The sequence below is a fragment of the Triturus cristatus genome, chromosome 3_2, assembly GCF_964204655.1.
Source record: "Triturus cristatus chromosome 3_2, aTriCri1.1, whole genome shotgun sequence".
NCBI lineage: Eukaryota > Metazoa > Chordata > Amphibia > Caudata > Salamandridae > Triturus > Triturus cristatus.
Window position 1 is genome coordinate 627,606,864 of NC_140584.1, and position 25,536 is coordinate 627,632,399.

Genomic DNA, 25,536 nt, shown 5'->3' on the forward strand with positions numbered 1-25,536 from the left:
AACGAAAGGTGGCCCAGTAGCGGGATTCGAAACCGCTTGGAAGCAATTTGTTGATATTACTGGAAGTGAGTATTACGCAGAAGCGTTCTCTCTGTGTTCGCTTTGCCAAAGAGCATACAACTAAGCGTGCATTTGTCTTTTATATTCTAGACGCTGTTAGATTTTTCTAACGACTCCTGCTTCAGATTGGATCTGACGGTTACTATCTAACTAACAAAGCCCCGTAGCCAGCAAGTCGCTCTTTGAGGTGAGCTGTGACCAGCTCCTCAATTCTTAAGGAGCTACTTTTGTATTTTATTCTTCGTAAACAACGGAATTGTTACTGATTTGGTTACAAACTAGCCTTTTCTTTACTATGAGAAGAACTTAAGTTAGTCTAAATCTGTGGTTTCCTTAGAGCAGCTTGTATGTCACGTTAGTGGATTTAACTCTATGAGTGATCTTCTAATTAGCCACTGTTCAGGGACGTTTTTACCGGGGCAAGTGTGGTTTTTAAATTAGAAACCGAGTTTACATGCATTACTCGCTTTTTTCCACTGCGATATGAGTTTCCTTGGAGCAAAATTGCAATTGATAAGGGGTCTTTTGCGTGTTGTAAGTTCCCTGAATTGTTGGTGGAGCTCTTCAGCATTATTAGTGATGGCGGGATGATTCTTCTATATCCAATACCGCCATCCCAGGTTCAATTTATTTGAATTTAAATTTCAGAAACCCCATTGGATGAGTGATTCGGCTCTACAATTTGTGAATATTAGGCCATCCTAGACTAACGGCTAGGTGAGTTATGGCCGATTTTATTACTACATTCTTGTAGACTTAGGACCACACATATTTGAGTATTAAGGACCATCGTTTGACACGCACTTTACTTGCTCTTGCAGGTTGCCATTGTTTATTTTAAAGTCCTGATGAAGACCCGCATGACGATTTAATATCGCTTATACAGGGTTGAAACATCGACAATACCTAGGACCAGTTCAAGACCTGGTTTCATATAGAACTTGAGTCATTCGTGGAAACTTTGTCATTGTACTTTTCTCTAACACTGGCCCCTTTTATATCTTGTACATAAAACTTTTTGTATTCATTTTTGTATATATTATGCACTAACTTTGTCACTTATGTCACTGCTTCACTGATTCACGAATTCACTTTAAGGTTTACAATTTTGGTAACCGTGCCTTGCTAAAAAGAATGATATGGGTGTCAATATAAATGATGCAATTTATATATATAAAGAACGGTATGCCACCCAACAAATCTGATTTCATCGTGATTTATATATTGTCATTTGTTCATGTGGTCCTCTTAAAAAAGAAAAATGTTCCTTTCATGATTGATTTCTTCATGTTTTGATTGATGTATTCAGTTTTTCTTGATCCATTCGCAAAACAAAGTAATTGTTTGATCATATCCGACAGAACCACTGCATTCTATAATATTTATACCCAGGTTCTGAGGGACACAGGGTTACCCCATTGTCTATGAAACATGCATTGGATCTCAGGCAGCCACTGCATCAGCTCAGTGGAGGTGTAGTATGACAAACACAGCTCTGTCACTACTTCTCAGCCCTGCCTTGCAGCAGGACTGGCAGTTCTGTGATTTCGACTCACAGATGAAGGTTAATTCATCACTTTCTCCCCCCCTCCAACCCGCTTTTCCGGTAATAAGAAAGGCCTGCGTGACCTCTTCCAGGACTACCTGCTGTGTTCAGTAATGAATACAGTTCTTCCAAAATCACTCAAACCTGACCTCAAGAACCCAGGCCTCTGCTCGTTCAGTAATGGGAGCAGCAAATACCTCTTCCCAGGGACATCTATCCTGCCCCGTCGCTGCTCTGCTTATACACCTCAGTCCTCTTCTGCGGGACCCTCTTTTATCCAGTACGTGGGCCCATCCCTAGATTTCCAACTGCACCTCAATGCCTTCAGGAGTGCCTACTCTTCCATCACTTTGACTCACGGAGATACGTCAATGTACCTCAGTCTTGTCATGTTTAATCACTGCCATGTCAGTTCTGGGCTCCACAAAGGACGCTTCCTCCTCTGTACTTCAATCTACCCTGGAGTCTGAGATACAATATCAGTACTGAGTCGCAGGTACAGCTTCTCTGATGTACCTCAGTCTTGTCATGTGTAATCTTTGCCATTTTAGTTCTGGGTTCCATGGAGAACGCTTCTTCCCATACAATAAACATACTGAAACCTAAGGTCTGTCCCTCTAATGTTCCTCATTCGTGATAATTATTGTTTTAACAATTTATAATTTATAATTGTATCGTGATCTTGGATTGTAAGATAACGGTTCAGTTATGAAACAAAAGGAACTCTTTTTTTATTTTTTAGTGTTGAGCAAACATTCTTTTACGTTTCTCATTTACAGTGACCTTTGAATTCCAACTCCCCTCCCCTCACACTCCACCATACATTGGCCCTTGTGTGAGCCTTGCTCAGCCATTTGTCTTGCATCAGTCCCTTCCCTCACACACTTCTGTTATTAATAATACTTTTTAGAATCTCTTGCTACCACCGTTTTTTCGTTTGTGGCACTTCTGCTGGGCGGTTGCTCTGTTCATTCACCTTGTTTTTTTAATATGCACTTTTGGTATAGTCAATCAAATGAGTTGGCACTAATGTTCTTTCTATTCATTGAATAACATTTTTGATTTGTTGGTCAAGAGGTGGCTGCCTATTTTTACATACCTAGACAAACGACAGTATATTATATTTATACATGGTTAACCAAGGATGACCATGACCATGATGTATTGAAGGTGAATGTCAGGGATGGCCACCAAAGGACATGTTAAGAAGGGAGACTTGGATCTTTAATGTGTTTTGCCACAATTTTATGATAATGGCAATTTGGTGTATGATGTTATTTTCTACAACTGGGGATTTCCAAAACCAATGCTGAAAGCGAACTGGTGCTTGTTTATAACTGCTGCTGCCCTTCAAATGGTCTGCCTTCTGGAAGGATTGAAGGTAGATTTCCAACGCTTCACCTTGTCCAATATTGTATTGCAAGAATTGTACCGGTTATACTGATGTGTACATCGGTGTACTATCTGTCCCTCTAACATGCACCTGTCAGTGAGTTAACTCCATGTCAGCTATGGGCATTCCATTTTAAAGTCTCTGGTTTACTAAGCTTTGAAGTAGCCCACACATTTGGAAATATAAAACACTATAAAATGTAATTAAAAAAGAAATTAAGGTTGCCCCACCCTCAAGGCACGCATTGCCAAAAAATACAAACACAGCCTAGTACCAGCTAGAACCTCAAATCCCTTCTTCCAGAAAGTGACTTCAAAACTGCTATTCAATCACTCATACTCTCACATATGGATGGCGGTAATGCCCTACTGCATTGCTCCGAGGCTCTACACTTGCACGATTGAGGAGCATCCTAAATGTTGCAGTACATGTCATCCTGGGCCTGAAAAAAATATGATCACATCACCATCAAGATTATACACTTCGTTCCGTACAACCTGCAATACTATGTTTTCTGTCTTCCTCTCCCATACACACTATTTCTCTCTCTCTCTCTCTCTCCTTCCCCATCTCTCGCTCTGAACCACACATTGTCTCTTCTATCAAAAGGCTTTTATTTCTCTCCAAAGCCCATCTCACCTCTTTTAATCACCTTATATTTTCATTACACAAAGCACATGCTCTCTTCCTCTCTATGAGAAACAAGCATTGGCATTGCCAATAGGTCTCGCTTTTGGGACCTTATAAGTATTTAGTTATGCAGCACAATGTCCTTGGTGCAACAACATCAACTGTTGCATGACTAAACACTTATAAGGTACAGCTGATGTTGATGCACCAAGGATATTGTGCTGCAAAACTAAATACTCATTAGGTCCCAAAAACGAGACCTATTGGCTGTGCCAATGATTGTGGCTTCTTGCTGAAGACTAAACTACAGCCTCCACCAGATAATGGAAAGTGTTAATGTAACTGGGCAAATGTTCACCTCATTAAATGCCTGATTAAATCAATCACCGAGTTCTTAATAACCATTGTGTTTGAGATCAAAAAACTTTTTGTAAAATCTGCAACTTATGCTGCATATGGAGGTTTCAGTGGTGAATACAAAGACTCCGTTTTTGCAGAGACAGAAGCAGCCACACAATCACATTTTCTAGTGGCCCTGGTTGGCCTCACTGTTGACTGGGTTGCCGCAAAACAGGATGCATCCAAGTACGGACACAGACCCAGGTTCGTGCTGTATAATTATTTTATTCCTCCATTGTCGCCATTACGCGTTTCGCCTCGTCCGAGCCTTTATCACATGACAGTTGCAAGATCGAAATGTGCAGGAAATTTAAAGTGACCAGTGCATCGTTAATTACATCAGGTGACGAAAAATATCTCAATTATATAAATTCTGTTATTGAATTTTTAATTTTTTTTAGAACTAACTTGATTTAGATGTCGTAATGAGGAACAGCATTTGTTACATTGTTAATAGGTTAATGAATGTGTCTGGCCTCAAAGTGTTGTATCATTGGTGTGATTGAAGAATCCAACATCATAATAATCCGATAAATCGATTTGGTAATGGGTTACGTGCAAAATGATGCATGTATGCATAAATAGATAAATATATCAAATAAATATCAGAAAACCTAATAAATATTTGGAAATAAATAAATACATACACCAATTACATTTCACGGAATAAAACGCTCTAATAATAATCCATTAATCTTTTTCTGTTATACCATTGATTAAGTTAAGCAGGTGTGCAAATCCTCCATTGCGTTGAGCCCCGCGGGGTGTTTGGAATCCAGCTGTAAACTTTATCTTGTTTCAAGTTTTCTCAGCTTGTGTTTTCCCTATCACCTCCTCTTCTACTTGGGTGGACTGTGTTTATTTTCAGGTTGGAATTGTTGGAATTGTGTTTCTTCCTGAAATGACATGCCACTGGATATGTGTTATCCTGGTTTGTGATGGCGCGTAAGTGTTGCAACACCAGCTTGTGTACCTGCAATTTGGTGCTGCCTATGTACTGCAGGCCACATGGGCACAACAGAACATAGACCGCAAATTCTGTCTTGCAGGTTAATAATTTAGAGATCTTGAACTCCTTGTCACTAAAAGGCGTATTATAAGTGCTTTTATTAACCCATGGAAACATGCCTTGAAAGTTTTACACTTGTAAAACCCTTTGTTAGTTTGGAGCCAACTACTACTTACAATGACTTCTGGACCGGTCTTCACTAATTTGTCTCTCACAGAGGGTGCTTTACTGTAGGTGATGGACACACTCGATAGCAGGGGTCCAATCACTGGATCATTTAGTAACCGTGGCCAATTCTGTTGGATGATTCTGTGTAGGGACATCTGTTGTTTAGGTCTCATTATCAATCTGAATTCTTTACTATCATGGTCTCTCTCCATGTTGCTGTCATTAATACCAGTTGGTCTGTCTTGTTGTTTTTCCCTAAGGGCATCTTCTCTAGTCAACAACATGGATTTGGTTATTGCTTTCTTGATAACCTTTGTAGAGTAACCTCTTTGTTCAAATCTAATTCTACTCTCCTCCTGTGCTATTTTGAGATCACCATCGTTGCTGCAAATGCACCTAAGACGCAGCATCTCCCCATAGGGGATGCTATTGACAAGGCGCTTTGAGTGTGAGCGTGTGAGCTACTAGTGTGGAGAGTAGAATTTCCCGCTGTTTTTTTCCTAAATAATCGGGTTTCTATTTTGCTGTTTTTAATGTACACTTGGGTGTCTAAAAACTCGACACTAGTTTGACTGATAGTTGCTGTAAAGTGAAGATTGAGAGTGCTGGAATTGATAACATTTACAAATTCAGTAGCTTTTTCCGCTGTCCCTTGCCACACTACAAACAAATCATCAATGTAGCGTAGCCTCATTTTTACATTGTTGTTCATATATTGATTGTGTGATTCTCTCTCTCTCTTTCTCTCTCTCTCTCTCTATATATATATATAGGGTGGAGCGGTTTCTCCACCAATGGGGACAAGGCAGGACTATGTATAACGCGGTGGGTTAGAGCCTCCACATCACGTCTGGCACTGAAGAAGGCCGGCCAGGCCGAAATGCATTTGCCATTTGTTTCAATAAAGCGCTTCCAAAATTCCCCTGGGTGGCCTCTGCTCTTTCCACGTGGAGGAGATTCTGTTGATGTTACACGCGTCGGCCAGTGAAGCGTTTCAGAGGCCCCTGCTGAACGAGTGGGCTGGGACATACTGGTGTCTGCTACGGTGGATGCGTTTGTTTCTCCAAGGTATTGGTTGGTCCCTGCCCGTCTCCTGGCCGGGGAGAAGAAGAGGTGGTCCATTGGAGACTTTGACTTCATGTTTGGGCATTTTTGCCCCTGCCTACGCTATTCCTCGCCTTGGGGGCTGCAGCAGTTTGGGGACTCGAGGAGGCGCTTCAATTGCAACTTTTAAGGATATCGGCTCTCACCAACACCACCATCCTGCCTGCCGCGGACCATCCGGTCACAATTACCCTACGCATCACCTACCTCGACATGATGCATCTTGGGACTTGCAGTTTACCAGCACTCCGTGAACTGCACTTAGGTGAGCTGACATCTGATGGGGGAGGAGCGGTTTCTCCACCAATGGGGACAAGGCAGGACTATGTATAACGCGGTGGGTTAGAGCCTCCACATCACGTCTGGCACTGAAGAAGGCCGGTCAGGCCGAAATGCATTTGCCATTTGTTTCAATAAAGCGCTTCCAAAATTCCCCTGGATGGCCTCTACTCTTTCCACGTGGAGGAGATTCTGTTGATGTTACACGCGTCGGCCAGTGACGCGTTTCAGAGGCCCCTGCTGAACGAGTGGGCTGGGACATACTGGTGTCTGCTACGGTGGATGCGTTTGTTTCTCCAAGGTATTGGTTGGTCTCTGCCCGTCTCCTGGCCGGGGAGAAGAAGAGGTGGTCCATTGGAGACTTTGACTTCATGTTTGGGCATTTTTGCCCCTTCCTACGCTATTCCTCGCCTTGGGGGCTGCAGCAGTTTGGGGACTCGAGGAGGCGCTTCAATTGCAACTTTTAAGGATATCGGCTCTCACCAACACCGCCATCCTGCCTGCCGCGGACCATCCGGTCACAATTACCCCACGCATCACCTACCTCGACATGATGCATCTTGGGACTTGCAGTTTACCAGCACTCCGTGAACTGCACTTAGGTGAGCTGACATCTGATGGGGGAGGAGCGGTTTCTCCACCAATGGGGACAAGGCAGGACTATGTATAACGCGGTGGGTTAGAGCCTCCACATCACGTCTGGCACTGAAGAAGGCCGGTCAGGCCGAAATGCATTTGCCATTTGTTTCAATAAAGCGCTTCCAAAATTCCCCTGGGTGGCCTCTGCTCTTTCCACGTGGAGGAGATTCTGTTGATTATATATATATATATATATATATATATATATATATATATATATATATATATATACACACACAAAATTGAGAAGGTTGGAAGCGTCCTATATTCTGCAATTTGATTCCAAACATCCAAGGGGTTTGAATAACAGTGAAGATTTATATACATTCTTATGACATTTGTGAATCTAATGAGTAACATGGATGGGGCCTTTTGCAACACATGGTAGGACAAATGACCTTTTCTTACATTTTGAGTCCTTTGATGAGATGTTTGTTAATAAGTTCCACTACAGAAGAAGTTTTTATGGCACATTTTAGGATGGTATTTATATATTTATAATGTTTTAGGATTGATTTTAGGAATCAGTATTGGAAAGCATATGGTATGCTTCCATATATATGGATTGATTTCTAGCTGGATCTACCTATTATATTTATCATATTTATTGTTGTCCTGAAAACTGCTTGCACTTTAGAAAATTCTTACTGTTTGCACAACCTCTGAACTCACAGTGGAGATGGAAATCTCCACATATGCTGCTTGGATGTAACAATTGTAGCATTGTTTTGTGATTTAGCATGTGAGTCCGAGCAGGGATGGAGACCTTGATTGGTCACCTTGCTGCAATCCGGAACTGTTTAGTGTTTATACATTCTTTTTCCCTTTTTTTTAAGGTTTATTATAAACAGCACTTTATGATCTTTTGGTAAGCAATTTTATGGTTTCATGGTAAGGGCATAGTGAAATATGGAATTGACTTATGCATTTATGCTGTTATTAGTACCTGTTTATTTTAAACAATGGTATTAAAAAAAAATATATATATATATATATATATATATATATATATATATATATATATATATATATATATATATATTTTCTTCTCTGCAACCCTGTAGTTAAAAAAGTGTGATCTGCAGTTTACATTTATGTAATTATTTATGATAATGTCTAGAATTTTCTGGTATACTACAGTGTTTTTACTATGTCCATGATTTAAGCTATTGCACTTGCACTTTAAATAACGTGGTTTTCAGCCAATGAGTTGTCATGTGATCAAGGGTGGGATCGCTCGAAACGCGTAATGGCGGAATTGGCTATATAAAGAAAGTTTGCACAAGAATTACGGGGTCCACGCTCGTTCGTTTCTAAAAAGAGGAAGTGAGGGCGAGTTGCAGTGTGTGTATATATATATATATATATAATACCTCAAAGTGCCCAAGCATATCTGGAGGCACACACCACTGCTGTAAACCACTGATACACACCAACGGTTTAATAAAAAATACAGCAACCAGCCGAATCCGGGATTACAGTCTTTTCGCCGACGCGTTTCGAGGATGTTACCTCTTCTTCATGGGCGACTGCATTGCAAAGTCAATTTTGGAACAAACCAGCACACCATTTTGTAAAGTTCCCGCCCTTAGTGGGTGTTGCTTAGTGCACAGGAGGATGCTGGTACAAGTAGTTCCCTGAGTGGGGTTCCCATGACTTCTTTCGTAGTAGTACTGTTACCCTAAATAGGGTTCCGAATGAAAGCGCTGGTTTTATTCTGCCACAGCAGTGGCGCAGTGTAGGCAAGGATCAGTTCCCACCGCGGCCTCTCCTCATCTGAGACGGTGCTCTCCAGCGCGGCAGGGCTGCCGCGTTTTAACATAATACCTCAAAGTGCCCAAGCATATCTGGAGGCACCCACCACTGCTGTAAACCACTGATACACACCAACTGTTTAATTAAAAATACAGCAACCAGCAGAATCCGGGATTACAGTCTTTTCGCTGACGCGTTTCGAGGATGTTACCTCTTCTTCATGGGCGACTGCATTGCAAAGTCAATTTTGGAACAAACCAGCACACCATTTTGTAAAGTTCCCGCCCTTAGTGGGTGTTGCTTAGTGCACAGGAGGATGCTGGTACAAGTAGTTCCCTGAGTGGGGTTCCCATGACTTCTTTCGTAGTAGTATTGTTACCCTAAATAGGGTTCCGAATGAAAGCGCTGGTTTTATTCTGCCACAGCAGTGGCGCCGTGTAGGCAAGGATCAGTTCCCACCGCGGCCTCTCCTCATCTGAGACGGTGCTCTCCAGCGCGGCAGGGCTGCCGCGTTTTAACATAATACCTCAAAGTGCCCAAGCATATCTGGAGGCACACACCACTGCTGTAAACCACTGATACACACCAACGGTTTGATTAAAAAAACAGCAACCAGCAGAATCCGGGATTACAGTCTTTTCGCCGACGCGTTTCGAGGATGTTACCTCTTCTTCATGGGCGACTGCATTGCAAAGTCAATTTTGGAACAAACCAGCACACCATTTTGTAAAGTTCCCGCCCTTAGTGGGTGTTGCTTAGTGCACAGGAGGATGCTGGTACAAGTAGTTCCCTGAGTGGGGTTCCCATGACTTCTTTCGTAGTAGTATTGTTACCCTAAATAGGGTCCTGAATGAAAGCGCTGGTTTTATTCTGCCACAGCAGTGGCGCCGTGTAGGCAAGGATCAGTTCCCACCGCGGCCTCTCCTCATCTGAGACGGTGCTCTCCAGCGTGGCAGGGCTGCCGCGTTTTAACATAATACCTCAAAGTGCCCAAGCATATCTGGAGGCACACACCACTGCTGTAAACCACTGATACACACCAACGGTTTAATTAAAAATACAGCAACCAGCAGAATCCGGGATTACAGTCTTTTCGCCGACGCGTTTCGAGGATGTTACCTCTTCTTCATGGGCGACTGCATTGCAAAGTCAATTTTGGAACAAACCAGCACACCATTTTGTAAAGTTCCCGCCCTTAGTGGGTGTTGCTTAGTGCACAGGAGGATGCTGGTACAAGTAGTTCCCTGAGTGGGGTTCCCATGACTTCTTTCGTAGTAGTATTGTTACCCTAAATAGGGTTCTGAATGAAAGCGCTGGTTTTATTCTGCCACAGCAGTGGCGCCGTGTAGGCAAGGATCAGTTCCCACCGCGGCCTCTCCTCATCTGAGACGGTGCTCTCCAGCGCGGCAGGGCTGCCGCGTTTTAACATAATACCTCAAAGTGCCCAAGCATATCTGGAGGCACACACCACTGCTGTAAACCACTGATACACACCAACGGTTTAATTAAAAATACAGCAACCAGCAGAATCCGGGATTACAGTCTTTTCGCCGACGCGTTTCGAGGATGTTACCTCTTCTTCATGGGCGACTGCATTGCAAAGTCAATTTTGGAACAAACCAGCACACCATTTTGTAAAGTTCCCGCCCTTAGTGGGTGTTGCTTAGTGCACAGGAGGATGCTTGGGCACTTTGAGATATTATATATATATATATATATATATATCATCTGAAAGAGACACGTTGGTGATCGATTCCTTACCTTAAAATATCCCCAGGCGTCAGACTGGATCCGTAAAGTTTTTTCTTTAGCAGTACCCCTGCGCATCAGTAGGTGGCATCGTGCGGCTCCGCGTCCATTGCTGGCGTCGTATGCGCCGAGATGAGATCACGGAGACTACTTAGGCGCCAACGATGCGCACTGATGTCAGTTCTTCCTTTTTCCGCGCCAGTAAGCGCAGCTCCGGTTAGAGCACGTACCTCAGTCACTTTTTTACTATCTTTTTGAGACTTTTTGTCTCCTGTCAGTTTTCTACTCTGGTGCACGTAGGGATGCCTGGTTTTTAAGTCTTGGTGGGCCTGAAGTCGCAATATGTCAGTGGCGGACCCCCACGACGTCTGTCTCTACTGCCTGAAGAGCAACCACGACTCCCGGGCTTGTTTGGACTGTTTGGCCATGGCCCCGAAGGCCTTGAGGGAGCGGTGCCGGAAGCTGTTTGAGGTCCGGCACTCGTCCCCGCGCCGCTCCCGGTCAAGGGGCCGCTTCAGACAACGCTTGCGGGGTAAGAGACGACACAAAAAGAAGTCAAAGAAGCGTTGTCGCTCTCCGACGTCCCCCCGTCGGTCCCCAGATGCACACGAGTGGGACAGGGGTTCTGCCCCTGCGGCTCCTTTGGAGCCCGGGAGTCCCGCGGCCTACCCACCTTACCCGGGTCCATCGGCGACTCCCGCTCAGGTGCAAGAATTTCTTGCCACCTTGGACCGCCTGTTTAGGCCTCGGGCTCCCACCGGTGAGTTCTCGGGCCCGTGGTCCCGTGTCAGGATCCTGCGCCACTGGCCATGGCACCACAAGGTCCCGCGCTGCCGGCTCTCGCCCCAGCGCCGCCCTCGGCTCCGCCACCGCAGTGGGTACCATTTTGTTCCGCCCTTGCCCAGGTTCTCGGACAATTTTGTCCCTACCTGAAATCCGCATTGGGACACGGTGCCGGACCGGCCCCGTCTGGCGCCGTTTGTTCCTTCCCCGGTCCCTTCCTTGCCGCCTCAGCCCTTCCCACATACAGCGGAGGTGGAGGATGGCTGGGAGGGGTCATAGGACCCTCTTGCTCGTCAGTGTGACTCCGAGCAGGACTGGGCGGACGAGCTAGAGGAGGCCGGCGGCTTCGATCTCTCCTCTGACCCGGGGTTTGCCTCTCCTCCGCCTACCATGGAGGAGGGCGCTTCGTACACGATGGTGCTTCGTCGGGCCGCTGAGGTCCTCCAACTTTATCTCCCTACGGTGTCCCTAAAGACTAATCTCCTTACTGAGGTGCTCCAGACGGCGTTCACTTCGTTGGAGCCCCTGCTGCCATTTAACGATGCCCTCACTGACGTCTTACTGGTCACTTGGTCGCGGCCTGCCACGGGGGCCCCAGTGGATAAGAATGTCACCAGGCGTCATCGCCAGGTGCCGGGTGACCCTGCCTTTTTGACGACACATCCTACGTCGAGATGCTTGGTTATCCAGGCTTCGACGTCCCAGAGTGCCTTCCCCCCGGCTCCGCCGGAGAAAGGACTTTAAGAAGCTGGAGCAGTTCGGCAAGCGGTTGCTCTCTTCGGCCAGCTTAGGGCTGCAGTCGGTGAACACCGCTTGCCTCTTGTGCCGCTATTCCCACGCGGTGTGGGATGCTGTTGCACAGGTGTTGCCTCAGTGTCCTGAAGAGGCCCAAGCTGTGCTGTCTCAAGCTGTTGGCGAGGGTAAAGATGCAGCTAAGTTCGCCATTCGGTGTGGTTTGGACACCGCGGACTCACTATTTAGAGCTATTTCTACGACTGTAGCGCTTCGTCGCCACGCCTGGTTGAGATCTACCGGGTTCTCACCAGATGTACAGAGCTCACTCATGGACATGCCCTTTGATGGCAACCGTCTGTTTGGCGATAAGGCTAACAGTGCGCTGGAGCGTTTTAAGGACTCGCGGGCTACGGCCAAGTCCTTAGGTCTTTCCACGAAAAGCCCAGCCACTCCTGGTTTTCGTTCCTTTCGTGGACAAGGCAGGGGCGCCCAGGCAAGTTTCTTCAGCAAGCCTGTACAGAACCAGCTTCAGCGCGGCCGCGGCTTCTGCAGGGGCGGGTCTGGGAATCAGCATGGGGGTCAGTCTACCTCCGCCCCTGCTGCTTTTACCTCCAAACCTTCCTAATCCGAGCTTTGTGGAGCACCCCACGCCGGTGGGTGGCAGGATCCGCCATCGCTTCCCCCACTGGCTCGCTCTCACATCGGACAAGTGGGTGTTGCAGATCATCTGCAAGGGTACTCCCTTCCCTTTCAGTCCGCCCCCCCAGCCATGCCACCTCAGTACCACTGCATGTCGGGGGAACACTTGTCTGCGTCCCATCTTGGACCTCCGGAACGTCAACCGCTTCCTCCCGAAAGAGAAATTCAAAATGCTGACTCTGGCTCAGGTCTTGGCTGCCCTCGACCCTGGAGACTGGATGTTAGCGTTGGACTTGCAGGACGCATATTTTCACATCCCCGTCCTGCCGGCCCACCGGCGTTACCTGCGGTTCATGGTAGGCCAGGAGCATTTATAGTTTGCCGTGTTCCCCTTCGGCCGTACCAGTGCTCCTCGGGTGTTCACGAAGGTTATGGCGATGGTCGCAATTCACGTGCGCAGGTCAGGGGTGTCAGTCTTCCCTTACCTCAACGACTGGTTGCTGAAGGCAGGTTCGCCCCAGGCAGTCGTCAACCACCTTCAGACTACGGCCGACCTCCTGCATTTGCTGGGGTTCTCCATCAACGTGCCGAAGTCGCACCTGAGTCCCTCTCAGAAGCTCCTCTTCATCGGAGCGGTTCTGGATTCAACGCTGTTTCAGGTTTATCCTCCCGAGCAGCGAGTCTGGGATATTCAGGCTATGATTCCGATCTTTCAGCCGCTATGCAGTGGTGGCTCATGAATCACAATTGGGTCAATGGCAGATCCCTCTCCCTTCCCCAACCGGAGCACACAGTGGTGACGGATGTGTCCCTCCTGGGATGGGGAGGCCACTTGGGAGAGGCGGAGATCAATGGACTCTGGTCTCTGGCAGAGTCCCGGCTCCATTTCGACCTTTTGGAGCTTCGGGCGATCCGACTTGCACTGAAGGCATTCCTTCCCTCTGTCCGGGGAAGTGTGGTGCAGGTGTTCACGGACAACACCACCGCCATGTGGTATTGCAACAAACAGGGCGGAGTGGGGTCCTGGACCCTATGTCAGGAGGCTCTCCGCCTCTGGACATGGCTGGAACATCAAGGCATTACCTTGGTGGTTCAACACCTGGCAGGTTCTCTGAACGCCAGGGCGGAAAAACTCAGCTGCCGGTGCTTGATGGATCACGAATGGCGTCTGAACTCGGACGTGGTGCGAGGTCTCTTTCAGCAGTGGGGAGAGCCTTGGTTAGATCTATTTGTCACCGAAGAGAACGCGCAATGTCATCAGTTCTGTGCGTTGGAATTTCCATGGCGGCCCTCGCTAGGCGACGCTTTTCATCGCAAGTGGAATTGCGGTCTATTGTACGCCTTTCCGCCTATACCACTTCTGCCCAGACTGCTGAAGAAGATTCGGCGCGACCGGGCCCAAGTCATCCTTGTGACTCCGGATTGGGCACGAAGATACTGGTATCCCGAGCTACTCAGCATGGCGATCAATCCCCCGATCCAACTGCCTCTTCGGAAGGATCTTCTGTCGCAGCAGCAGGGGACGGTCCTCCACCCGAACCTGTCCAGCCTCCACCTCCATGCGTGGAGATTGAGTGGCAACAGTTGACAGCTTTCGATCTTCCTCCCGAAGTCTGTGATGTCATTCTGGCAGCCAGGCGTCCCTCCACTAAAACGGTATACGCCTGCAGGTGGAACAAGTTTGTGGCGTGGTGTACAGCTAAGGCTGTGGATCCCCTTTCTTCCCCTCTTTCCGAAGTCCTTCTGTTCCTTCTTTCTTTGGCCCAGCAGGGCTCTGCTCTAGGCGCTATCAAAGGTTATCTTTCGGCCATCTCCGCCTTTTTACGGCTTCCAGATCAGCCTTCTCTTTTTAAGTCCCTGGTTGTTAACCGTTTCCTTAAGGGCATTACGCACACGTTTCCTCCTGTGCCGTTCATTATGCCTCAATGGGACTTAAACCTTGTCTTGACATATCTGATGTGCGCTCCCTTCGAGCCCCTTCATACCTGTCCTTTGCGTCTTCTCACTCTCAAGACGGCTTTCCTGGTAGCTATCACCTCTGCCAGAAGAGTGAGTGAGCTCCAGGCTCTTTCTTCCAAACCCCCTTTCCTTTCTGTTCATCCGGACAAGGTGGTTTTAAGGACCCGTTCTTCTTTCTTGCCAAAGGTTGTCACGCCCTTCCACATCGGGCAGACCATCACTTTGCCCACCTTCCTTCCGCCTCCGCATCGTTCAAAAGCGGAGGAGAGGCTCCACCGTCTGGACCCAAAACGTGCGCTCTCGTTCTACCTGCAGCGCACACAACAGTTCTGGGTGGATGACCAGCTCTTACATGGGTGCCAAAAGGGGTCGGGCTGTGCACAAGCGGACCATCTCTCGTGGGTCATTCACTGCATCAAGGCCTTTTACTCGTTGGCTAAGAAGGAGCCTCCTGTGGAGCTGCATGCCCATTCTACCAGGGCAACGGCAGCCACTACTGCATTGGGACGCGGCGTCTCCTTGCAGGACATTTGTCAGCCGGCTACGTGGGCCTCGCTGCACACGTTTACCAAGCATTACTGCCTTGACAATCCGGTCCGGAGAGATGGCTTCTTTGGCCGTTCTGTTCTCTGTGACTTTCTGGTGTGATCTATTTGCAGACCCACCACCGAGGTTGGTATTGCTGGGGTATCTATTCTAAGGTAAGGAATCTATCACTAACGTGTCTCTTTTAGATGCACAAGTTACTACTTGTGTAACAATATATCTGTAAGAGACATTAGTTAGTGATAGATTCCTTACCGCCCCACCCATGCTCCCCGTTCTGCGAACAGATTGCTAGGGTTAAGGTCATCCCATTCAGGGCCCTAGTATCATGGCACCAGTGGTCAGTTTCTTGCATGTCTCTGGGTTCCTTGCGCGGAAAGTCGTGTACAGAACAGACGTCAGCGCGCATGGGTGGCGCCTAAGTAGTCTCTGTGACGTCATCTTGGCGCATACGACGCCAGCGACGGACGCGGAGCCGCACGACGCCACCTACTGACGCGCAGGGGTACTGCTAGCGGAAAAACTTTCCGGATCCAGTCTGACGCCTGGAGATAGTCTAAGGTAAGGATTCTATCACTAACTAATGTCTCATACAGATATATAGTTACACAAGTAGTAACTTGTGCTTTTTGTCATTTTGGTTTTTGGAGTGCACATTTGCTCCTGATCCTCCTTGTACCACCTTTGGGAAGATCTTGCTTTTTGTTTGTCTAACAGCGCTGTTTAAGTAGATATATCATATCTTCTAAGATTCTAAGTAACGTGCCTTTATACTAAACAGTTACCACATCTATAGATTACATAAGAGCCGATTTGACCAATCATTTTGAGGACTTGTGGGTGATCAACCAAGCTAATTGTCAGTGGCTCACATGTTGTATGTATGTATGTATGTATGTATCTATCTATCTATCTATCTATCTATCTATCTATCTATCTATCTATCTATCTATCTATCTATCTATCTATCTATCTATCTATCTATCTATCTATCTATCTATCTATATATATATATATATATATATATATATATATATATATATATATATATATACCTTTTTTGGCAGGTTGACTCCTAAACTTTTAGCTTTAAGACATGGTGTTGGTGGTTTTAGGCCTCTGGGCACTTTAGCACTATGGTCCAGAGTAAAGTGCGTGCGTTCTCTGTGTTACATTTGTAAGGTTGGCCTGCCCTACCACAGGAATGCATTGGGGATTCCCTGCTAAGTGTGTGTCGGTGGTAATTCCTGGTATGCGAGGAGCAGTGTAGTCAAGTCCAGTATGTATGAATTTGTGAGAATAAATGCTGCGCAATGGTGTGTGCAGATTTATTATAACTGTTGGAGAAATGCCACTTTTAGAAGTTGGCATTTCTGTGTGCTATATGTCTGCCTGTCTGATGTGAATTGCATGTCTGGCTTGTGAGTGACAAGGGCTGGGAGGTGTGTGTAGCTCCAGGATTGGCAGGGTGAGTCAGCGCTGGGCTGAATAGGACATCTGGGCTGGGAGTAGTGGGAGGGGTAATCCCCTGACTCTGAATAGGATGTTGCCTGCCCTAGTGAATGCTGGCTCTGTCCCCTGTGGTGTGTCTGATCACCTAGCCCCCACCTGACAAAGGGGAAGAGGATCTTGCAAAACAAAGTGCTCCAAATCCCCCCTGAACCAGTTGCATCTTGTTCCCCAAGCCCTGCACTAAGACAAAATAATCTGTGGTATAAATATAGGGGCTGTGATACCATGATATTGTTTAGTCTTTGTTCCTGGATCCTGCCGGGACATGCTGCTGCTGGGGCCCAGGGGGGGTGCTGCCATGAGGGCTTGCCTTCCTTGGCCCTGCATTGCCCCTTCATCTCTGAAAACTTTTTGGGACCCTTCTGCTTTTCTTTGTGTCTTCAGGACTTTGTGCAGCATCCTGCACCCTGTGCGCCCTGTATTTTGCATTTTCCCCAAAGGAGAGGGAGAGCGTGGGCTTAGCAGCGCGGAGCTGCTGTTCGAGGGAATCCTGGCGAGGGGATTCCCCCACTTCATAATTATTTAAAATAGCGGGAGCCTACCCCGCTTTATGGTGCTTATGTTGACAGGTGCCCACCCCGCTTATTTTCAGGTCCGACTCGCGGGTGCCCACCCCGCTTGTTTCTATGTTCATTGCGGGTGCCCACCCCGCGTTTGCCATGAAGAAATCACCACCGCTGCCCGATCGGCCATGCAGAAGTCAGGCAGCGCAAAGCTTGACGCGGGCCGGGACTTCCGCCTCACCAAGGGAAGCCCGCACCTACGGAGTCGCCGTAGGAGAGATGGTGTGTTGAGGCTGGCCAGCGGGGATCCCATGACAAAGGGAGAGCCCCGCGTGTAGGAGAAGCCAGGCCGGAGCCCAGCCCGCACTGGCAAACCGAAGAGGAAGTGGACGGCAGCGAAGAGGCTGACTGCACCAGAGCGGGACCTCCCCGTGTGGAGAAGGAGAGGTCCCGTGCCCCGGCCCTGACCGAGACAAAGTCAGGAGGGGCCAAAGGAGAAGTGCTGCAGCTGGTCGGCGGGGTTCCCGTGGCGCGGTGGGAGGCCGGCGTGTTGCTGCACGAAGAGAAGAGACAGAGTCCCCAGCCGCATGGAGAGCCCGGTGAGTAGGGGCTTCTCCATTGTGTGTACCGGTTGAGGCACAGAGTCTGAGCGCTCCCGCAAGAGAGCGAGCCGCTCCAACAAAGGGGACACATTTTTGTAGAGGGCCCACAGTTGGCCATATCTCCAGCTGCCCCGCTTGCCAGAGGGCAGCTGCAACATGGGGCATGTTCTGTTTCCAGAGCCTGCGTGGCTCCAACAAGGGGGACAGTAGTTGTAGGCCCCCAGAGGGGGTCCCGAGGGCCAGTGGGGCCTGTGCCCAATTTCCAAATTGGTTTTGAGAGTCCCTGAGGGGGACAGAGGAGGCACCATGGTGCCAGGGCTTGTTTGCTTCACAGCTGCCCAACAAGTAGTGGGCAGCTGCAACGTTTAGGCCATCATTTCCTTTGGGGGCATTGTGTGAGATAGGAGTGAGATGCACTCCTCTGCCCCAGCGCAATGGCACACTTTGGATTCCGCTGCCTTGGCAGCAGCCCTGAGATTTTGGACATAGGGCATTTGAGCCCCTTTGATAAGGCCAGTTGGCCAGGGGGACTGTGGGGTTTGTAGGGCGCCAAGCCCCAATGTGATTTATGTGGTGCTAGGAAATATGATTCATGTACTATGATTTATGCACCCTGTTGTATGCCTCTAACTGTGGTTTATGTATGAGGTATTTGCATATTGTGGTTTATGCTGGTGAGATTATTCTCTACTGTGATTCATGCCTCTAAATGCATTTGGGTATGGGATTAATGGCATAATGTGATTATGCTGGTGAGGTTATTTCCTACTGTGAGTTTTACCCCTAATGTGTGTTATGCTTAGGAGGTGAGGGTCTAATGCGTTTAGACTTATGAGATGATTGCATAATGTGTTTATGCTGGTGAGGGTGGCGCAGAATGTAATTCACGCCTAAATGTGATACTGCGCATAATATGATTTATGTACAGGATGATGCTGAGTGCAGTGTTTGTCAGTGATTACTGGCTGGTTTCTACGTTTATGATATGTCCTACATTTACTAAGTTCACTTTGTGATGGTTCTGACAGTGGTCCAGTTGGCCCTGTCAGGTGTAAATAATCCCTTGTAGATATTACCTAGTGCCAGGTGGCACAATGTATATTATGTGATTCTAATGTATTATGAGAATACAAAGGCTATTTTTTTCATATAACCTTGTGTGGAGTTCTTTTTGTGGTGTGCCTGGTATGTTGTTGCTGTGGACGTGCGCAAGCGCTTTACACATTGCCTCCGGGATAGGCCTGACTGCTCATGCCAAGCTACCAAGGGGGTGAGCAGGGGTTATCTTTGGCGTTGAACTTCCTTGACCTGACTAGAATGGTGGTCTCTGCCTGGCGCAAGCCTTAGCCAACCAGAGATCCCATTTCTAACAATATGTATGTATGTATGTTTGTATCCTCTGCAGAGCGTGCTGCTGTGGCTAACCCCTGGCTTCAATCTGTTCATTCCTAAGTGCTTCTGCAACCGCAGACCCTTTGCTCCCCTCATTAGCAAAAACCTTAAAATTGGCTTCAACTAAAAGTACCTGTTAAAATCTAGGAGATTACCGTACAAAACTGAGACTGTCTCTTCCGATTAAAAACCAGAGTCTGAGCAAGAGATTGTCTGTAATGAAACCACAACCCTGGTCCGTTTTGGTCCTATGGTAAACGTGCAATCAGCCACATCGAAGGAGCCATCCTTGACATCCTTCATTTGTTTGGTAATCGACCTTTTTGAGCCCCAAGCTCAACAATGCCTGTTAGGCCCTTGCCGACATGATAAATGTCATATTGATTTGGCAATATAGAAATGTTTCTGTGCTAGCCAGAATATTAATATAATCTACTTCCTGATAAAATATGTCGCAGCCACGAGCCACAGGTGACGTGTCATTTGAGAAAGATATATTTGTATCATCTGTGTTGGTCGGAGTGAGGAGTCATTTAATGTGCCAGAATCAGTCTGGCTAGAGAGTGAGGATGGTGATCTTCACTATCCACCTAATTGAATCTGTGCCACAACTGATATGGAGTTTCTGATGCAAAACTTACCCAGAACAATAGGTCAACTTGTTAAAACCCCTAAAATACCCTGTGCTATCACCTACAGCACTCTCATTATTCTGAGGGTGCTTGCGTGGAGACGTATGTGTATGTCTCTTTAGTCTCTTGTAGATGGATTAGTATCATGTTGGCGCCAGGAAATCTGGTCCAACCAAGTGTGTATGTTCAATCAAACCATGTATTTCAGTGCCCTATGGGCGGAAAGTTAGATTGCCCAGCCTTAGACTAAGAAATTTAATAAATTAAAGAATTGCTGATTTTCCCAATTGTTGGGATGGGAAGACTTTGATGGTGACATCGATGGTTTACATTACAGATATTGCTCGCTGACATATTTGCTTAACTCTTAACTAACACATGATAAAGAAACAGGCACGTTTCTACAGTGAGCTCTGTCCCACAATGAGCTCTGTCCCACAGGGAGCTCTATCCCCCGCATAGCAAGCACTGTTGTTGCAAAGTCTTTGAAACCAAACTGACTATCCCAACCTCCTTGAGCTCATACCTTATTTGTACAACAAGGAGACATATGAGATTGTCTCCAGCTGATCACACTTCCAGGCTGTACTTCGATCCTCCGATCTCTGTGGTGCTAACTTAGTGGGACCCTGTGTAGGCCAGCATTGGAAGAGGAAGGGGGCAAACAGACATGGTGGTACGCGTTCATGCCTTTTTCACTGTTATTTGGGATCGGCCCAATTGTGATGATGCATCTTTCCGTCTCCACAAAAATATGCTCGTAATGTTTTTAGTTCAATAAAGAGCCATCGTTTCTGCATCTGTGTACGAGTGTAGGCTTTGCACAACATTCTTCCTAATGTGTGCCTTTTCTTTACCCACTAGTGATCGCATGCTGGAGGAGCCTGTGTGTCTGGGTGGATGCGATCATGTTTTCTGCAGGTAAGTGCTGCTGTGGAGCATGACCAATTTCTTTGTAAAATTAGTGGTAAGGACCATAAGCAGTCAAAAAGTTGTCTTTGTAATCAGGTAATAGTTCTTATGTTTTGCCAATGTGATAGCGGTCTCAGAGGCTTCAGTGCAAAGGTCTGAATCAGGAAGTAGCTGGACTTGGGATTTAAGAAGCTGTGAGTACAAGGGTCGATTATTGGGAGTATGAGCGAGCAGTTTCAGCTTCAGTGACTACTGTAAGGAAAGCATTCTCCGATTCAATACAGTGTGGTATGCACTCATTCCGGTTCTGTGAGAATTAGAAAGCACGCTGGACCCGGTTCCTTGAGCAGTGAGTGGTGAACGAGCTAAGGGGGTTTGATCAGCAAAACCGAACCATCCCTGAATTCATTTACCAGTGGTTGATGAGCCCTCGGGGATTCTTTGAGGTGAGGGTGGTCAACTGGCCTGGTTTTTGTTAGTAGTAGTATTTGAACTAGCCAATCTTCTGTGAGCAGTGCGAGGTGAAGCGTTACAGGTTGTTAAAGCTGTTGAAAGGCACTACAGTTCCATAATCTACAGCAGTTTATTTTTGTTATTTGGCATTCATATTGTGCGAAATCGGCTAAAAGTATGACTTTGAAGAGCTTTTGGTAGCAAGGGGATGACGTTCAAAACGATTGAGTTTTTCATCTCTGACTAGAGTATGAATAGATGAGACGTGGTGTCTGTAAAGTGAAGGAATGTGCTTAGGTTAGATGAGAGTGTAGGATAAGGTGGGTTGTGTTTTGCAGAGAAGTCAAGAGAGCGATATCACATAGTTTATGTATATTGTCACCTGATGATTCACCTTAACATGGAAGCAGAACATTTTAATTGTTAATTCTCTGGTTTTTATTTGGAAGATGTAACATGTCCTTCATTGCTCCTGGTGTGTTTGTGATTTAGAGCAGGTTGTGTGAGAGGAAGATTGCATGTATGTAGTTTACCAATTGCAAGAATGTATTTAATGTAAAATATTTAATCACATACTGTATTCGTCATGAGTTGTAGGCTGACTTAACTAGAATTGGCAGACAACCCTGCGCTCTCTAAGTAGGCTAGAATACCACCTATTCTGATAGAGACTTCTAGCTGCAGATTCCTCACCTTTCTTTTGAATATTTGCCAGACTGGAACTGGAAACTTTTCAGCAGTACCTCTGCTCGCAGGTAGTTGGCATTGTGTGGCTTTGCACATCTGCCATTCTGCTCCGGAAGTGACGTGCAGAGTCCCTATAGGTACCTCTCCTGGGTGCAGATGTCCGTTCCTTTCTTTGTGTCACCAGACGAGGATCCGGAGCTACCTCTCATCTCTACGGGACCTGTACCTCAATCCAAAAATTGTTTTATAGTGTGCAAGGGACATGTCACCTCCCAAATCAACAGGTTTCTAGCCCAGTAAGGACTATCGCAAACAAATGTCTGTGACATATCCTCACTAAATTTTCCTAGGTTCAAGCTATTACTCTAAGGCCTGCTATGACTGCATGTTACTGAACCTGAAGGCCATATTAGACCATGAGGTGAAACTCCACATCGCCTAACACTGGAAGACTCTGCAACAAGACTGGTCCAAGTCGAAAGTTCAGGCCTGGTCCAGTTCGAGATCCAGAATTCGAATCCTAGTATTTCCAGGGGTCCGTCTTCTTCTCGGTCCAAATCTTCAGATAAGTCGAAGGAAAAAACACAAGAAATCTAAGCAGGATTCCTCCCCTTCCTGCCACTCATACTCTTCTAAGAAGGCATAGGGGCTGCACCACACACCTTGATTTTGCTCCCGAAGTCTGACAAAATCGGAGCTGATGCTGCAAGTTGTTCCAGCACAGCCTGAGTTTCTTGGGCTGTCTGTCAATCTTAAGCAGATCGAAGCGTTCCGCAAAGCCATGCCCCGACTCTTTGCCCCTCTAGCACACCTGTGGGACCTTGGAGCCAGCTGGACCATCCAAGCCCATAGCGAGGCTGTCTCTGGTTCCACTGTCGACTCCAGTACTGACGCCATGGTCCACGCCGGTTTCCTGGTGCATCGATAAGACGAGGCCTTAATTGTCCTTTCTGATGTTGAATTGACGCAGGTAAAATATTGAGTGAAGTAGTGCCTGGCTGCCGCTGAGGCTCCATTCCCTTTGCTTAATCGGCCTCCATAGCGACCACAGCAGACACTATATTTTCTATTCAATACTGATTGGGATAACTATTGCACTGCAGATGATGAGATTGTCTAACGCTATGGCGCCCAACAGAAGGTAGAGAGGTCCAGACGACTCCTCACCCCTGACCCTGCCAGTAAGGCGATTGCTTTCTAAGTTATTGGTTAAGCATGGGGCGGCTGAAGTTCCTGACCTCCAGCTCCCCACCTTGAAGATCCAAGACCAGTGTATCTACGGAAGTTCGTCAGCAGCATCAGACATCTACTGAGCCCCTCTTACCATTTAGTGAGGCCCTTATGAACACCTTTTTGGGGACATGAGCCAAACTCTGCTCTGGGGCAACTGCTAGATTACACAACTTCAGCGCCCCATCCCTATGCGACCCTCCGTTTTTATCTTGTCAGTCCTCACCTGCAAGTTTGGTGGTGCAGGCGTTTGCAAGCAAAACCAATTCCATCACCTTCACGTCTACTCCCACCGATGGGTATTCAAAAGTGGTGGAGACGTTTGGGAAGAGAGTCTTTTCATCCACGAGCTTAGTGCTCAAGTCTAGGAGTGCCAGTTGCATGCTAGGGTACTATTTTCATGCCCTTTAGGACTTGTTGGCTCAAGTCCTCCTTGGTTATATCTGACTGGTCCCCTCCCATGCCATACAGGACGGGTGTGACACCACTAATTGCATTGACACGGCAATTGTTGCCATTCGCTGCTCACTTGTCTGCAGTCCAATGCTTTTTTGGGCGATGTCCAGTCGTTGCTCATGAACATGGCATTCAACAGGACTCTCCTGTCGAGTGGTTCAAGGTGGGCAGGGCTTACAACATACTTCTAGGGCTGATCTGCCTCACCTTGCGAGCCACATCCGCTCTATTGTTCCTTTCATGCTTTAGGCAGAGGTACCCCTATACCGTCAGCCAATTCAACCCAGCATGTTTCCAAGCATTTTTGCGGGCACGGCCATGGTGCCCACCACTCATGTGATGAAGGTCAATGGGCTGCCCAGTCCACTGCCACACCTGCAGCCCCTTCTGCCAAGCTCCTTTAGCGTGCCCTTAGTGAAGCAAAGCCATTGGGTAGGAGGCAGTAAACAACAATTCTGGTTGGAAAGCCATAACATCCAACAGGTGGATCCCGCAAACTGCTTGGAAGGACTATGCCCTACCTTTACTTATATGGTAACACCTTCCATTATCCCAGGAGGAGGACCATCTTTCCATTTTGCGGCAGGAAGTGCATGCCCTTTTGGCCAAGGTGATAAAGCCCTTTTAGCCAAGGGTCAGTTTAGAAGGGGGTCGTGCCAGAAGGACGACGGGGTTGCTATTTCCACTACTTTCTGGTGCCCAAGAAGGACGGAAGCCTCTGGCCTATTTTAGACCTGCTCCCTCTAAAAGCCTACCTCCAAAATGAAAAATTGGAATTCTCACACTGGCCCAGGTCTTGTCTGTCCTCGACTGTGGAGACTGAATAGTGGTGTTGGACCTGCGGGACGCCTATTTCCAAAAACCCGTTCTGCAGGCCCATAGACTTATTCAGTTTGTGGTGGGAAAGGAGCATTTCCAGTTTGCTGTGCTCCCCTTTGGTCCTACCATTGCCCTTTGGATGCTCATGAAAGTGCTGACTGTGGTGGCAGCACATTTTAGGAGGTCAAGGGTGCCAGTCTCCCCCCTACCCTGGGGTACACTCAAGAAATCCAACACACATTTATACAAATAGACTGTACTTTTATGTATTTTTAGACACCACAACAAAAAGATCCACCAGAGGGTTCCAGAGATGTAGAATTTACAAGGTATAGTAAATCAGAGCATTTCACTCAACCGTGAACAACCACTGGCAAATTTAGCAATTTTGACATTTGCAAACATTTTCACCAAAAAGTTCGGCTAGTTGTATTGCGGTCACTTTAGTTGACCGACTCCAGTAGGGAGCCAGTCAGGGGACCAGCAAGGTCCTCAGAAACAGATACCTCAGCAGGTGATGCACTCTTCAATCAATTCTAGGCACTTTTATCCGTTGCACTGGTTTTCTATGGAGGTTGTCCTGATGCAAATGATAAAGGATGCTGAAGATCCTCAAGGCTGCTGTGGATGCAATGAAGTTGATATGGGACTTCCTGCGTCTACTCCTTGGTCCACGAAGGGGGTGAGACAGTCCTAGTCACAGGGTGACATCCCTCGAAGTCCTCTCTTTGCAGGTAGAATTTCAGTCGTCACTGGGCTACCTTTCGCCTGGTACCGCGGTTAATGTCAAATACTAATCTTTCCTTGGGTGATAACTTGGCTTCTAGTTGACCAAGCTGCACTCTGAGGACTCTCCAAGGCTCTATAAACTTCGGTGCAACTTTGAGCATTGGCTCCTGTCTCTGGTGCTGCATGGCAGTGGTCTGAAGATTCTGGGCTACCAAC

The 25,536-nt window shown here is 47.2% G+C and overlaps 1 protein-coding gene across 3 annotated transcripts in view; it reads left to right on the top strand.

Moving 5' to 3' along the window:
• Positions 1–25,536, top strand: part of BARD1 (BRCA1 associated RING domain 1) — a 489,699-nt gene that overhangs the window by 23,334 nt on the left and 440,829 nt on the right. For all 3 annotated transcript variants that reach the window (XM_085648552.1, XM_085648554.1, XM_085648555.1), the window contains one exon: positions 20,899–20,955. In XM_085648552.1, the coding sequence (XP_085504678.1) occupies positions 20,899–20,955 (57 nt within the window). The remainder of the gene's footprint in view (positions 1–20,898; positions 20,956–25,536) is intronic.